Raw genomic sequence first — 15,268 nt, forward strand, 5'->3', positions numbered from 1 at the left:
ACCTGTATGAATCAACCTATGACCTTTTGTTATAATGCGAAGCCGAATTCCTGTGTCCAATGAACAATGAGATTGTAGGGACCATTGAATTGTATTGTGTGTGGGGCATAAATAGGCAGGCCGACCGTATCCAGTTCTCTCTCTTCAACGGTTCTCATTGCTGATAATCGGGAGCTGGATATCGAGGCGCATGCGATCGTTCCCCTTGTGCGTAAGTTTTCTCCGTAATCATATTGTCTTACTGTGAGCCATCTCTCTCTCTCTCTCTCTACTCTTTCTCTCGTATTTTCCTTTAATTGTATTGTATTGTATTTCCTGTGTAGTTCATCTGGTTAGTTGGTTTATGTTATATTGTAGTGTATGCTTTGTACTGTGATTCTTTTTGCAAGTATAATAGTCATAATACATATAATAGGTTTCGGACCCTAAGCCCAGGTATCTGTGTATTCTTTATAGTGTTAAGTATTCTCTGAGCGTCGGTGACGCTCAAGCAGCTTTGTAGTTAATCAGGTTACACCAGGTTGCACTTACACTTTGTCTCTACACTAAGGTATACTGTGTATCTCACTGTTAAAGGTATAGATATAAAGGTTTAACGTTGTGAGCGTCTGCATCGCTGGTGATCTCCTCGTGGTCCCGAGCGTCCGCTACGCTATAGCGAATCATTATGTTAGTCGGCAGCCAATAGCGTGCCTGCCTGTGATCACTGGGCCGTAAGCGAACGTGACGCTTGAGCGTCTCGACTACGGCTGAGCGATCGCTACGCAACTTGCGTACCCTTACGGTACTTCTTACGTAGATAGCGTACAGTGTTCTTAGACCTCTTAAAGTGGTTTATATACGATAAATATTTAGCTTTATCAACATGTATGCGGAAAGATGGTGCCACCGGCACCGGCTACATGTACACCCCCCCCCCCATGCAAATCTTGCATTTGCCCCATTTGCTTGATTTCTGCAACTGACCAGCGGCTGCTGCTGATGCTCCTATGTCAGGATATGTGTCCCTGATTGTACCACTTCCCAGTAACCCAATGCACTCTTTACAGATGGTTATCAATGGAAACAGTGGAGTTTCTATCATGGGTGCAGTGTATGCGGTGCACACTAGCCCCAGGGGGGGCCCACACTGCACCCATGCACTTACCTTTCCGGAGTCCCGCAACAGGTGCTGCAGCCACAGCAAAAGTCACACCAAAAATGTCCGCTACGCGTGCTCAGCATGAAATTTGTCTCCGGACCACGGCGTGCACCATGCCGGAGCCTGCGGTGCCGTGGAGAGGAGAAGGCCCTCCTAGAGTAAGCACAAGGGGGCCCTCCTCTCTTAGAATGCCCCTGTTGGGTAATATGGCCTACTGCCCGGGAATGGTGTAACAGCCATTACTGGGCAGACCACCCAATCTGTAGTCTTCAGTTGCACCCATCTACTATCATTGACCTGATCCATCCTGGACCTGTGTGTTTTGTCTTCCGACACTACAAAGCTTAGCAGGTGTGTCAGAAGCCCGATATCCCGGCCCTGAATCATGTTGCCCCATTACTTTGTATTACCGGCATGAGGAGACATGGGTGAACAACAAATAAAATAATTTCTTCTTTAATGAATGAGCTATTTCATCATATTTCACAGTATCAATACTTAATGTTGGACCATCAATCAAGCAAAACGCTTATTAGGTATTAGTAGGAAGTTCTCCTGTTCCTGCAGCTCCGTGCATGGTGTGTTCTACAGAGCCCGGAACCTGCTACCTGCACGTGTTCCCCATACAGAGTACGACTGGAGTGGGTCTGGGTCTCATTCCCTGGGGATCAACTACAGCTCGGAATGGGCCTCCCCCGTCTTCTGCAGCTCCTGGAGTCTTTCGGGAATGGTTGTCGTCCAGAATTTGTACTTATCCGCTTTCAGCCCTGTAGCAGATGCCTGCTCTAGATTAATCTTCAGATATCCTTCGTCTTGGCCGTATTGAGGCCAGTGGGTGAGGCCCGGCCCATTGGGATTGCTGGAAAAGATCAAATCATCGATTGTTAAATATATACAGTATCAGAAGAGATCATCATCTCACATTCTCAGGGGCGGATATAGGGGTCAGGCTGCCGATGCCCCCCCTCTCCATCGCTGCCCCCTTCTTTTCAGGAGGACAGTCCGGATGCCTCGAGACTATCAAAGCAGTCCCAAACTCACCCCACTACCAGCTCCTGGGCCATAATTTGCTGCCCATTGTCCCACTCCAGTCAGTTGCAAATTAACATATTAAACAAATAAATCATATTGGGGAAAAAAAACAATTTTTTTTTTAAATACAAATAAAAATGAATAACCTGGCCTCATCAGCCTTGACTGCCACCCCTAGGCATGTGCCTCATGTGCCTAGTGGGAAATCCACCACTGCACATTCTAGAACCTCATTGTCAGCCAAACAAATCAGTCCCAAGTCCGTGGCCTCAGATCTTATGCCCAGACAAGTCAGACATCAGGGTGGGTGAGCAGTCAGCAGATATCTTACCCAGTGCGGGCAAAGTTGGCCCAATATTTCATGATGGTCTTACTCAGAGCCTTCTCTTCTTCCTCTGCGGCCCCTAGAGAAACACAATAAGAGGTTAGTCAGGACACAGAACAGATCCCATTAGTGTACTGTATGTAGAATAGGGACAATGGCAGGTGAGGTGTACCCGGGTGACATTCCGGCGAGATGCCACAGACACTAGTAATGGCGGTGAAGCAATGTATATGTAACCCTGGGTAGGGGTGACCGTAACCTGAGAAGTGCCTCCACCCAGCTCTAACTGCGCTAAAAGTGTGTTACTGTGTTATATTGGGGTTCGCTTGGGTAAACCCCAAAGGGTGACAATTGACTCTTTATAGTGTCATTATTTCATACCCATTTACCATTAAACATTATTTATTTTCACACAGTTGTTTCTGTCCACCTGATCGGATCTCCATTAGTGACCAAAAGGGGAACAATCTGAGTGAGTACAATAACTGTATATTACTAATATACCCGGTATACCCGTGCTCTTAGCTGTACCCAGAATTTCATCCATTCATCTTTACATTCCATATTCAGCCGGTACCAGACTCATGACATTTACATACTGTAGAGGCAGCAGTGACCAGCGTATCACAGCATTACTTATTACACACATCAAATAGTGATCCATGCACACATAAGCAGTACGGGATCCGGTCTGAAGATCGACACTGTCTAGGTCAACAATGTTTAGGTCGACCACTATAAAATAGACAGTCACTAGGTCGACAGGGTCTGAATGTCAACAGGGTTCTAGGTCGACAGGTCAAAAGGTCAAACATGTTTTTCACATTTTATTTCTTTTTTTGAACTTTCATACTTGACGATCCATGTGGACTACGATTGGAACGGTAATCAGTGCAGAGCGCAGCAGTAGCGGAGCGAGGCACCTTGCCCGAAGCATGGCGAGTGAAGCGAGCCATGAGAGGGGACACAGTGCACTAATTGGGGTTTCCGGTCACTGTACGGAGAAAACGACACCAAAAAAATACCCATGAAAAACTCATGTTGACCTTTTGAACCGTCGACCTAGAACATGTCGACCTAGAAAACCTGTCGACCTATAGTGGTTGACCTAAACATTGTCGACCTAGACACTGTTGATTTGATATCCACACCAAAGCAGTACATGTCCAACCCCCCTAGCGATATACATGTGTAAGTGATGCGTATGACAAATGGTGCTCCAGCCATTCCGCCCCCAACTGCCACGCATTCAGCTCCCAACTGTCATGTGTTTGAAAGTTGGGAGCCGATTGGCTGGGGCACCATTTATCATACGCAGGGAGTTTTATCACGCCTCAATAAATGGGCCCCCAAATGTTTCAGTCCACTAGCTGGCTGCTCAGTTTTCTGAATACTGGGGGTAACTCAGACTGGATCGCTGCAGCAGCTATGCTATCAGCATCTCACTGGTGCGATCGCCTGTGCCTGATTGACAGGCAGTGGTGGTTGCGGGGCGGGAGGGGGCGTGCCAAGGGCGTTAGAGGGGGGGACAGGGCCTGACATGCGGGCCGCACTAGCACTGTGCTGGGCACCCCCCCCCCCCCCTGCAGGTCAGAGTAAATGATCGTAGATGTGCTAAATTTAGCACATCTACGTTCAACTCGGAATTACCCCCATAGTTACTTCCCATAGAGTGTAAGTTTGCGAGCAGGGCCTTCCTACCTGACTGTTATTACCCAGTTTTGTATTCTCATTGTCTCCAGTTGTAAAGCGCAACAGAATTTACTGCGCTATTTAAGAAACTGTTAATAAATAAATTATCACTGGATTGGGTCCCGAAAGAGTCATTTAGTTTCAGACTTGTATCCAGTCGTTGCTGCAGGTGAACGCCTCGGCTGGTGACAGAGTTGAAGAAGTTTCTCCTCTAGATGGCACTGTCCTCTAATCTATGAATACACCCGAATTAACAGAGTTTCTTCTCTGTCTTTTTACTTAAATCATTTAAGGGTTGAACTAAATGGAATTTGTGATACCTCCTGTATATATGTGATGTTAACCCTTGATGAACTCCTTCCTGTATTAAGCCTGCAGGTAATGTGGCCCCTCAGTACATAAAACGGGTCCCTTTGTTCTGTGTTAGTAGTAAGCAGTGTCTCGCGTTCATGCTGCCCCTTACTAGAGATAGGTTCTTGCAGCCTCGGTGTAAGCCAGGTGTAACTACAGACATCCGACGCCTTCAACAACTAGCTCCTGCCAGGTTTCACCATCTGCCAACGTCATTGGTGGGCAATGAAAACAGCCAAGGCCTGGACCCGTTCTCTGCACTGGCTTTTCGGGGTCAATGTATGAAGCAGTGATAAGAGTAGAAAAGTGTGCCATAGCAACCAATCAGCTTTTAAGTAACCATTTATCAAAGAGCGTTCTATAACATTATACGTAGCAGCCGATTGGTTGACATGGCACACTCCCCCACGCTCATCACTGCTTCGTACATCTACCCAATGCGGCTGGACACTGTCGGTGGGGAGTGCAGTGGTAGCGTCGATGGCTCCTTCAGCTACTCTCAAGGGAACCGCTGCTCCAGAAGCCCGACAGGTGCTGGACTTTCTGCAGCAGGTCCTTCTCTTCCCGGCTTTGTAACTCCTTCCCCGATGTCCTCAGTGCCCACCCCACACCTAGGACTCCTTCCCTTCCCATCCCCCCCAAAGGAACAAGATGCTCCTCCTGGGCGGGACCCACTGGCCATGTGACAGGGACTTGGAGGACTGCCCGCTAGGAGCAGATGCCTGACTGCTGCTCTAGGAGGAGGCAAATCATTGCTCTTTGCTTCACCTTATGAAATAAGCCCCAAATGTGTGATTGTGAGATAAAGACATATATATTTGGGCACTGACACAATTTGCATCATTGTGGCTCTGTACGCCTCCGCAATGGATGCAACACTAGCAACGCAGATGCAACTGAAGTGCAGACTTTTAGATATAACTCAGGGGGATGAACAATAATATTGTATGAAACGTTTAGGAACTGCAGCCATTGTTATACACAGTCCACTGTTGTCACGGGCTCAAGTGTAATGGACAAATTAACATTGTTAATACTTTGTGGAGACTCCTTCGCCGCCAATGACTGCCCAATGTCTGCCTAATGTCTGGTACCCATGGTCATCACCAAATGGCTGATCCACCATCTCTGTACAGCTTCTTAGAGCCGGTCAGTAAAAGACCGCCGACAATGGAACGCTCGTACATACTGCATACAGTTACTGGATTGATGCTGACAGTCATCATTATAGTAATTCTGTTTGATGTGTGTAAGTTAAGTGTCTGTGTTCTTTGCTAATGTGATGACATTATTGCTGTATAGTACTGACTGATGTACCTACCACGTATCCCCATGCCACGTATCCCAACGGCGCACATCCTTAGGCCGCGTATCCCCACGGCGCACATCCCCATGCCTCGTATCCCCACGGCGCACATCCCCATGCCTCGTATCCCCACGGCGCACATCCCCATGCCACATATCCCAGTGGCGCACATCCCCATGCCACATATCCCTATGCCACAACTCCATATGCCACGCATCCCCATGTCATCACATCGCTATAACACTAATCTCTATGCCATGCAAACCAATGCTACAGATCCTTATGCCACATATCCCACGCCCATCCCTATGCAACTATTCCAAATGCCATGTATGCCAATGCCACACATCCTTATATCACCACATCCCTATGCCACGCATCCCTATGCAACTATTCCATATGAAGCACATTCTATGCTGCATTTCCCTATGTGCACCCATTTCTGCTCTCATCTCAGCCACTATGGACATTACCTGTGAACAGCAGATCCCCTGTCAGGAAGGGACCTCCTATCACGAAGAACAGCTCATCTCCATGGTCAGCTTTCACAAAATCTGGTTTGGAATCCTTAAAGAATGATGGACGGCGCTGGAATTCATAGAAGTAGACTGGATTCCCGGCATCTGTTGGCCAATAGGATTATTGCAATGGTAGGGTTACAGTATGAAGAGTGAAAGAGATATAAACCAAAAGCATGGAGGAACGGGTGCATTCAGTAAGCATGGGGGGGGGGAACTGGTGCATTCAGTAAGCATGGGGGGAGGGGAAACGGGTGCATTCAGCAAGCATGGGGGAAACGGGTGCATCCAGTAAGCATGGGGGAAACGGGTGCATCCAGTAAGCATGGGGGAAACGGGTGCATCCAGTAAGCATGGGGGAAACGGGTGCATCCAGTAAGCATGGGGGAAACGGGTGCATCCAGTAAGCATGGGGGAAACGGGTGCAATCAGTAAGCATGGGGGAAACGGGTGCAATCAGTAAGCATGGAGGAACGGGTGCATCCAGTAAGCATGGGGGGGGGACGGGTGCATTCAGTAAGCATGATGGGGGAAACGGGTGCATTCAGTAAGCATGATGGGGGAAACGGGTGCATTCAGTAAGCATGATGGGGGAAACGGGTGCATTCAGTAAGCATGATGGGGAAGCGGGTGCATTCGGTAAGCATGATGGGGAAGCGGGTGCAGGAACAGAAATTGTGCAGTAAAGTGGATGGTCACTGGGGCTATGATGTAACATGTGTGTACGTTACGCACTCAGTAACAAACATGCTTTCCCCAGAGCTGTGTTCGCATAGGAGGGAGCATTTCTGTGCCCCACGCTGCCCCCTGACATGCTTAGGACAGGCCTAGTGCATTGCTACAGCTGGACTTGGCAGGAGAGTTGAGCTGGAAGAGTAGACTGCTCACTCGTGGCTTCCTCTGTAGCTCACAGCTCTCCTGCACTGCACTCTGGAGGAAGCACGCAGGGGAGAGACCATGGCCCATACCCGGCTCTCTCCCAAGTGAGCAGGATTCTGGTGAAGATCATTTGTTTGCTAACTAAACACCCATCAGAGGACCCTGTGACAGGTCCCTCCAAGCTGATTTAAGGGTTTGTTCCCCAACTCCTAGTTCTAGGATGTAGTATGATAAGTCTATACTCAGTGTCCTGCGCTAATGAGTAAGAAGTGGGCGTGGCTTAGTCAGCGACACAACAAAGGAAATGATAATAGAATGAGAATGAATGGATCATTCTATATATGGAAACAGAGATACCGCTAGAAGTCCGCATTAGGGTATTCTCTGCCCTTGGTGGGCCACTTACCTCTGTGATAATTAGCGGCCTTTAGCGCCGGCATCACAAAGATGAAATCTCCGCACAGATCCAGGAAGCGGTTGCGGATTTCAGCGCGATCGTCCGTGTCCCCCAGGTATTCATCCAGCAGCAGAGGAATAACTCCAGACCACATACCCTAAAATATAATCAGACGCATTCTCAGACCGGCGATCACTGCCGCAACATTCTGCCACGCGGCGCACACAGCGGCCGGCTCTGCCGGAGCCAGACATTCATTTCCCAGGAGACAGGTCACCTCCAGCCTCGCACACTATGGAATGCGGATTTATGTCTATCCGTTTCCATTATACAGTAATGATTAATATGATTTCACAATGACAAAACAGGAATATGCCACATGCACCAATTTTTTGTAAAACGCGTCAGCCATTAAATATCAGGAGAGCTGAAACCCTTTTCCTATTTCATATGGATTTGCTGGAGGTATCTGCAGAAGGAAACTCAAAAAGGTGTCTGCTATATGGGAAAGTTGTATTGCTATTCTCCCCGCCCCCACTAGGGAATCTATACCCCGCTGTTCCCGTGCCACCTTATGGTACCAGACCCGTGTGTGCCTACAGGACCCTCCAATTTCTTTGACTTTTGGAGATGATACCATACTTGTCCACTCTCCTGGAATGGCTGGGAGGCTCCCGAAAATAGTGTGGCATCCCGGCAGAGTGTGCAAGTCTCACTCGCATCCCCAGAAGTCCCCCGCAGTTGCTGCTGTCTGGCGGTGGGTCCGATTATGCCATTTTCTCTGAATCGCATCACCCCGCCTCACTCACACTCCAGCCCCCATTCAGCATCACGGCCCCCATGCCACACCGCCTCATCTTGTGCCATGCCCCCCCACTTTGCGGACACATTTCAATTTTATTGGTGGGAAACAACTTAATTGCCCTGTGGCCCCCATGACCATTAATCTGGTCCCAGGCCCCCGGGCACCAGAATCTTCGTGCATTAGACAAGAGAGTCGGGTAAATGAATGCATGTTGTGCACATTCATCAGTCTTGTGCCACCATCACAGGGAGCGAGACTGCGCTTCACCCGCTGTAGCTGCCATACGCTAAATAGTCACTGCATGGCTTCACAAACAGGAAACTGCATCCCCTCGCACCTCCGCATCTTATGTCTCATTGAAGTTTAGGAGATAAATGGTTATTATCTGGGGCGGCTCCAGAGCTGGGGATGCGCACAGTCCAATAGTCAAATAGTGGAGCCAGACCAGCTTCCCCCCCTGAACATCACCGGCCAGGACCAGGGGCAAACGCAGGATTTCTAGAGGGGGGTTTCCAAATGCAATCCACAGTCTCCCACCCTGTGGAACATTGGAACAAGTGCAGGAGTCTGGGGGAGCGGTAGAAGTACCGACTCTGGACATACATATGTATCTCTTGGTCTTTTTATACACTGGATAGTGTATGGAGAACTGTTTTAATAATTACAATATTTATAGTGCATGCTATACGCTGTATCAAACATATTAAACTAATGTAAATAACATAAGTGGTCAGCAAAAGGTTAAACATCCCATAATAAATAACTACACAAACATAATAGAACCAGTAGGAGACAGAATTGTCCCTTACACTGCATGTTGTGGTGGCAGCTCTAGCTATTGTATTATATACTATTGCTATAGTGGTCATAATTTAAGCTTCTGGCAAGGTGGAGGGGGGTTTCTGGGCAACCAGAAACCCCCCCTGCGTGTGCCTATGAGGACTCACTGGGAGTTGGTGCGGCTCCCCTATTTGAATATTGGGCTGTGCGCAGTGACACCTCTGGAGCCGCCACTGGTTATTATCAATGTTAAATATGAGCTCTGAATGAGATTGGGGGGGAGGACAAGTACAAGACATTTTTTCCTCAGTGGCAATGTCAGGAGAGGTGGCAACAGTGAGCCATGGATTGTGTGTGGGGCTGGAGGGATCTGTACACAGGAAAGAAAAAGGGGATGTGACCACACCTAAGAGCTGCCCTGTGTCTATAGCCCAGGTGGGCCTTGGCAGCCAAAGAGCCCAGTGGGCCAGGAGGCCAGTATCCAGATCTGCAGGAGGATCATAAAACTGTGAGAGTGTATGCAAGCCAAGCTGAAAGCCTGTGACGAGACCTGCAAGAGGCAGGCAGGTCTGAACCTTTGTGCTGCAGACTAGCTGTTAGATAGGGCACTAGTTCCCTTCATAAACCCCGAGTGAGGCTTTTGTTTCGTTGATGATAGTAAAGCGCCACGTCATTTATTTAAACCTGTGAACGCTGCATACTGATCTTTATTTGAGCACCTGCACCCAGCACCACTAAGCGCTCTGCCCAGCCGATTACCCCGGATTGTCATACTCCCGCAGCGCGAGATTGTGTAGGTTACAGCAACAAGCTCTTCCCCACCGGAACGCCAGACACCGGCTGCACAGAACTTACCAGCAATGGGTTGCTCTTTATCACCTCCTGGGCGGTTTCTCTGTCCATTCCTTCTCTAAGTCCACTGATATTCATCACCTGGCAACAAAGCACAAATACCAACACAGATGTAATATGTGGATTACTGGCTATGACCTCCATGCATGCTATCTATGGCAGACTCCTATGGATGCTGCAGGTGGCCACGGTGTGTGATGGAGGTCAGTCCACAGGCAGAGGGCTAAAGCAGCAGGCACATTGAGAGGTATACACTGCAGTATATGATGTGTGCACCAGATCCAGCCAGGAACGTATATAGGAGTGCAGGGGGTGTGTGACACACAGCGGTGACAGTGGAGTATACAAGCTGGTTGTGTATGTGCTGCGGTGAAGCGGTGGTGATGAAATGGAACAGATACGGGTATGTACCCTGTATAATGCCATCTCTATACTAAGCAGGGGCTGGCTGGCAACCTTCAGCCTGTAGGGCAGACTCAAGCACGTGGCCCAGCTTTTCACAGGGAACGCAATGCAAAGACGGCCCTGGAACACTTAATTTGCACTGGTCCGGGGGCAGACGACACCCTGTCCCCCTGTCCAGGCAGTTGCTGGTACTAAGCATAGTCTGGAGACTTTCAGGGGCACGTACTTCCGGCATGCAGAAAGAAGGTGTAGACACGCAGATATACCAGTCATGCGTGCGCAGTAGGGCACAAGGGTCAGAGGTTGCATCTGCAGACGCCCGGGGGTTCTAATGCGGAGAGACAGCGCAGGACACTCCCGCCTAACAACCTCCCCTGGCATCCCATGGAGCCCAGCCATTGGCACCATTTCCTCAACGTATAGAGGTCTCACCCATACCATAAACTCGTCATCTGTGTGCAAGCCCTGGAACCACGCGAGCAGCGGTCAGCAGGTCTAGGTTTACTGGAAAGGCGGCTGGTAGAGGTGAAGAGTACAATAGACTGGCCACTTACCGTCACAGGGGTATATGCAATTGTGGGCGAGTCGCGGCAAATTATCGCCGTTTTTTTAATTCGACAATTCGACAGGTGAATTCCGGCAGGTGGCTGCCGGAATTCACCATATTCAATGAAAAACGGATTCGACATTCCCGCGGGCGAAAAACGGCCGATTTGCCGCGAATTAAAAAAAAACTGGAAAAATTGGGAAAAACCCGGAAAAAAAATGGCGTAGGGTCCCGCCCTCCAAAGCATTACCAGCCTCGGGCTCTTCGAGCCGGTCCTGGTTCTAAAAATGCGGGGAAAAATTTGACAGGGGATTCCCCGTATTTTTAAAACCAGCACCGGGCTCTGCGCCTGGTGCAAAAAGTACGGGGGACAAAAAGAGTAGGGGTCCCCCGTATTTTTTACACCAGCATCGGGCTCCACATAATGCCACAGCCGGGGGTCACTTTTATGCAGTGCCCTGCGGCAGTGGCATTAACTATCCAACTAGTCACCCCTGGCTGGGGTACCCTGGGGGAGTGGGGACCCCTTCAATCAAGGGGTCCCCCCCCCAGCCACCCAAGGGCCAGGGGTGAAGCCCGAGGCTGTCCCCCCCCATCCAAGGGCTGCGGATGGGAGGCTGATAGCCTTGAGAAAAATGTCAGAATATTGTTTTTTTTCCAGTAGTACCACAAGTCCCAGCAAGCCTCCCCCGCAAGCTGGTACTTGGAGAACCACAAGTACCAGTATGCGGTAGAAAAACGGGCCCGCTGGTACCTGTAGTACTACTGGAAAAAAATACCCAAATAAAAACAGGACACACACACCGTGACAAGTACAACTTTATTACATACTGCCGACACACACATACTTACCTATGTTGACACGCCGACAGTCTCCGACGATCCGAGGGTACCTGTGAAAAAAATTATACTCGCCTTCCAGTGTCCACAACCCCACAGCAGGCACAGCAATGAGATAGGGCTCCCCTGTCTCAAGTGCCCTGGGCCCCCCGAACTCATAATCAGCCCCTGGGGGCATGGCAGCAGCTCACAGAGCGCTGAGCATGCCCCCTCACTGACGAAAACAGGGACCCTCCGTGAAGCAACGCCCCCTTTTCGCCGAGTGTGTGTCCCTCCTTCTGCCTGAAGAAAGCTGGGAGGTATGCTCCTAGTCTCCTATAGATTTGGCCAGATCTGTGACTCATTTAACTAACTCCGCCCAGTGTTGTGACTCCGCCCAGCGTTAGCAAATGAATCACAAAGTCACAGATCTGGGCTATTATATAGGAGATATGCTATTCCCACAAAAAAAAACACCAAAAAAAACATGTTTTAATTTTTTTTTTATTGGTTTCACCCTCCAAAGTGTGGCGGATTGAAAATGACGAATTTACTGTCTAAAAGCACTGCTGTCGAATTTCCAAACTTGAATTGAATATGCTTTGGTTGAATTGCAGCATTTGTATCATTGCAGAAAAGTCGAATTTGACAAAAGTCGGATTTCAAAAAGTCGAATTTTGAAAGTCTGTTTTTTTGACGGAAAGCACTGAATTGCATTGACAAATTTTTTTTTGGGGCGAAAAAATCCCGAAATTCGACCGCAATTGCATATACCCCACAGGCGTAAGGAATAAGGACAGTGAAATGTTCTAACAAAACCCAATGACAGACAGACAGACTTACCACTGGAAGGATCCAGCCGAATTCCTGATCCGTAACACCGGTTAGAAATGGGACACGGTTACTCTCCTTATCGGCCATAATCTGTACTGCAGACTTAGGGAAGAATGACCCGTCCACACTTCCAGGCAAAGTCAGGAACTTCTGTAGAGACAGATAATGCCGTGTTAGGACACATTATAGCTTTCCTTCCCCAAAGGATTGCTCCAGACAGTCCAGAAAGCAGGACCTATGTCCGGAGTCCAGACTGCCATTAACTCCAGATGGGAAGTGTCGGGAAATGTGCGCTGACAAGAAGTGATCATAGAGGAGTAATTACTGCGTCCTAGTCAGCAGATTAGTTGGCGATCAGTGGTGTGCTGAGGGTAGTTAGCGAGTGACCGGAGCGCCTGATTGGTTTCAGTGCGGATATAAAAGCATGGACAGAGCTGTGTATGAAAAATGGCAACTTTGTGTGTGTGGGTGTATCCATGTGCTGTACGCTAATGGCATGCATGGGGTATAGGGTGCTACGTGTGATGATGCAGGCAGTATTAGTACAATCTGTATCTAATAATGTTGCAGGATAACAGACCCCCCAACATGGCCCCTTCCACCAGGTACACAATGCTCTGTTTCTGGGCTTCCCACTTCCACCCTCTAAAAATGTCCCCTTCCACTAGGTACACAATGCTCTGCTCCTGGACTTCCCACTTACAGACCCCCACCCAACATGTTCCCTTCCACCAGGTACACAATGCTCCGCTCCTTGGCTTCCCACTTACAGACCCTCCAACATGTTCCCTTCCACCGTGTACACAATGCTCTGCTCCTGGGCTTCCCACTTACAGACCCCCCCCCCCCCATGTTCCCTTCCACCAGGTACACAATGCTCTGCTCCTTGGCTTCCCACTTACAGACCCTCCAACATGTCCCTTTCCACTAGGTACAAGACTTGAACATCTGTTACCTGATGGTTTATATTGGGGCACTGTTTTTTAGATTAGTGATCTGACAGACAGCTAGGAAACAGACGCACAAGTCTTGTATGTATCCGTGATAAGATAATGAGTAGAAGGCTATGTTCTTCTGTAGCAACCAGTCTTGACTTCCATAGTCTTCCTGAGGAAGCCTCATTGGCAGGAAGTCTGGTGTGCATAAGAAAACAGTTTCCCCCATGATCACTCTTTATCTGGAATGTATCTTATATAAAGCAACTGGTAATATTCTTTTATGTCACAGGTGCGATATGTCGGGATGATACGCGATACCAGTAAGTGCCCAGCGATTGTAATACAGGGTAATATGACGACATGTACTGTACCAGGACAGAACTTATAGCGATGATCTCCTCTTCAGTTTTTGCCATGAAACAGTCCAGCATCTTGTTCTGGTCACAGCCGGTCACATTTGCAACCACCTGCAAAAGTAACAATTATCCGGTTACAGGAAGATCTGCAGCGATTGCAGACAGTACAGGTGTATGCGTTTCTTGCGGGAGGCCATGTCCGTCCGCTACAGGGATTGTGTTGGTGTGCACAAGGCTGTAGGTATAACGACCAATAGGGATATCTAATTACCGACAGGTATTTTTATCGCCGGAGGCTATTCTGTTAGCCCCGATGCGGCTCACTCCTCCCCCTCGTGCCCGGCACTTATTGCGGATTATACGTCGGGTGCACAATCCGCGATAAGTGGCCTGCCAAAGCCGCAATAACACATGGGATCAGGAACTTATCCCCGATCCCATGTGTTTTTGCGCTTTCCCAAGTCTGTTTTCGGGCGATCGAAGTGGACTCTAATTGGATACAGCGATAATGACCATTGTACAAAAATTCTGATCTCTATGCATTTCGATCCGCCAAAACCAGATTGCACCTAATTGAATACCCCCCCCCCCAACTCTTTTTCAGAGGCACAGTCCCAATTTTATTGTCTTATCCAGCTGTCCCGAATGGCCTGCCACGGTCAGTGATGTGGAGGGCAGCAGACTGGTAAAAGGATCAGTCTAGCACATAACCCGCTACCTACCTCCCAGATATTTGCCCCGCTGTGACCCGAGTCCCCACTGAGCCTGTTGGGAGGTATGCTGCATGTATCAGGGGCAGTGTCATGTTCTGAGGATGGAAGTGGGGGCAGCAGGAAGCCACAGACTTTACCTAGGCACACATTATCTGGCCCATCAACCGATAACTGGCTGATTGCCCCAAAAATGGGCCAGTGTGTACGCAGGTGCGTCGCCCTGATCAGGCCACGAGATAGCGTGCGTCACTATACCCGACAGATCTACTGAAACCACACACTCAGCAAGAAACTGGATTTGGGAATTTGTGGTCCACCTCACGGCTCATGAGAATAAATAGTAATTGCTGCGTTGGATCGGCACACACCATCACCATCACCGTACCAGAAGAAATTGGTGCCCCGTGCCAGAATGAGACCCCCCCCCCCCCCCCCCCCCGTTACATGCAAGTTGTATGACGTCGCACTGCAGCACAGCATCAGCCTGTCATGTAGACATCACATAATAAACGTTATTAAATAGTGTCACATTATTCATGTATTCCACCCTGGACGTTGAGTGATATGATATCTCTCAG

The 15,268-nt window shown here is 49.0% G+C and overlaps 1 protein-coding gene across 3 annotated transcripts in view; it reads right to left on the reverse strand.

The window, feature by feature from the left end:
• Nucleotides 1-1,581: 1,581 nt before the first annotated feature.
• Nucleotides 1,582-15,268, reverse strand: part of LOC134969744 (fatty acyl-CoA hydrolase precursor, medium chain-like) — a 186,928-nt gene continuing 173,241 nt past the window's right edge. For all 3 annotated transcript variants that reach the window (XM_063945897.1, XM_063945896.1, XM_063945898.1), the window contains exons 7-13: nt 13,993-14,088; nt 12,693-12,833; nt 10,082-10,159; nt 7,651-7,798; nt 6,321-6,470; nt 2,505-2,577; nt 1,582-2,000 (exon numbers count right to left, since the gene is read on the reverse strand). In XM_063945897.1, the coding sequence (XP_063801967.1) occupies nt 1,814-2,000; nt 2,505-2,577; nt 6,321-6,470; nt 7,651-7,798; nt 10,082-10,159; nt 12,693-12,833; nt 13,993-14,088 (873 nt within the window). In that variant the 3' untranslated portion in view covers nt 1,582-1,813. The remainder of the gene's footprint in view (nt 2,001-2,504; nt 2,578-6,320; nt 6,471-7,650; nt 7,799-10,081; nt 10,160-12,692; nt 12,834-13,992; nt 14,089-15,268) is intronic.

Source organism: Pseudophryne corroboree, chromosome 11, assembly GCF_028390025.1.
Source record: "Pseudophryne corroboree isolate aPseCor3 chromosome 11, aPseCor3.hap2, whole genome shotgun sequence".
Taxonomy (NCBI): domain Eukaryota; kingdom Metazoa; phylum Chordata; class Amphibia; order Anura; family Myobatrachidae; genus Pseudophryne; species Pseudophryne corroboree.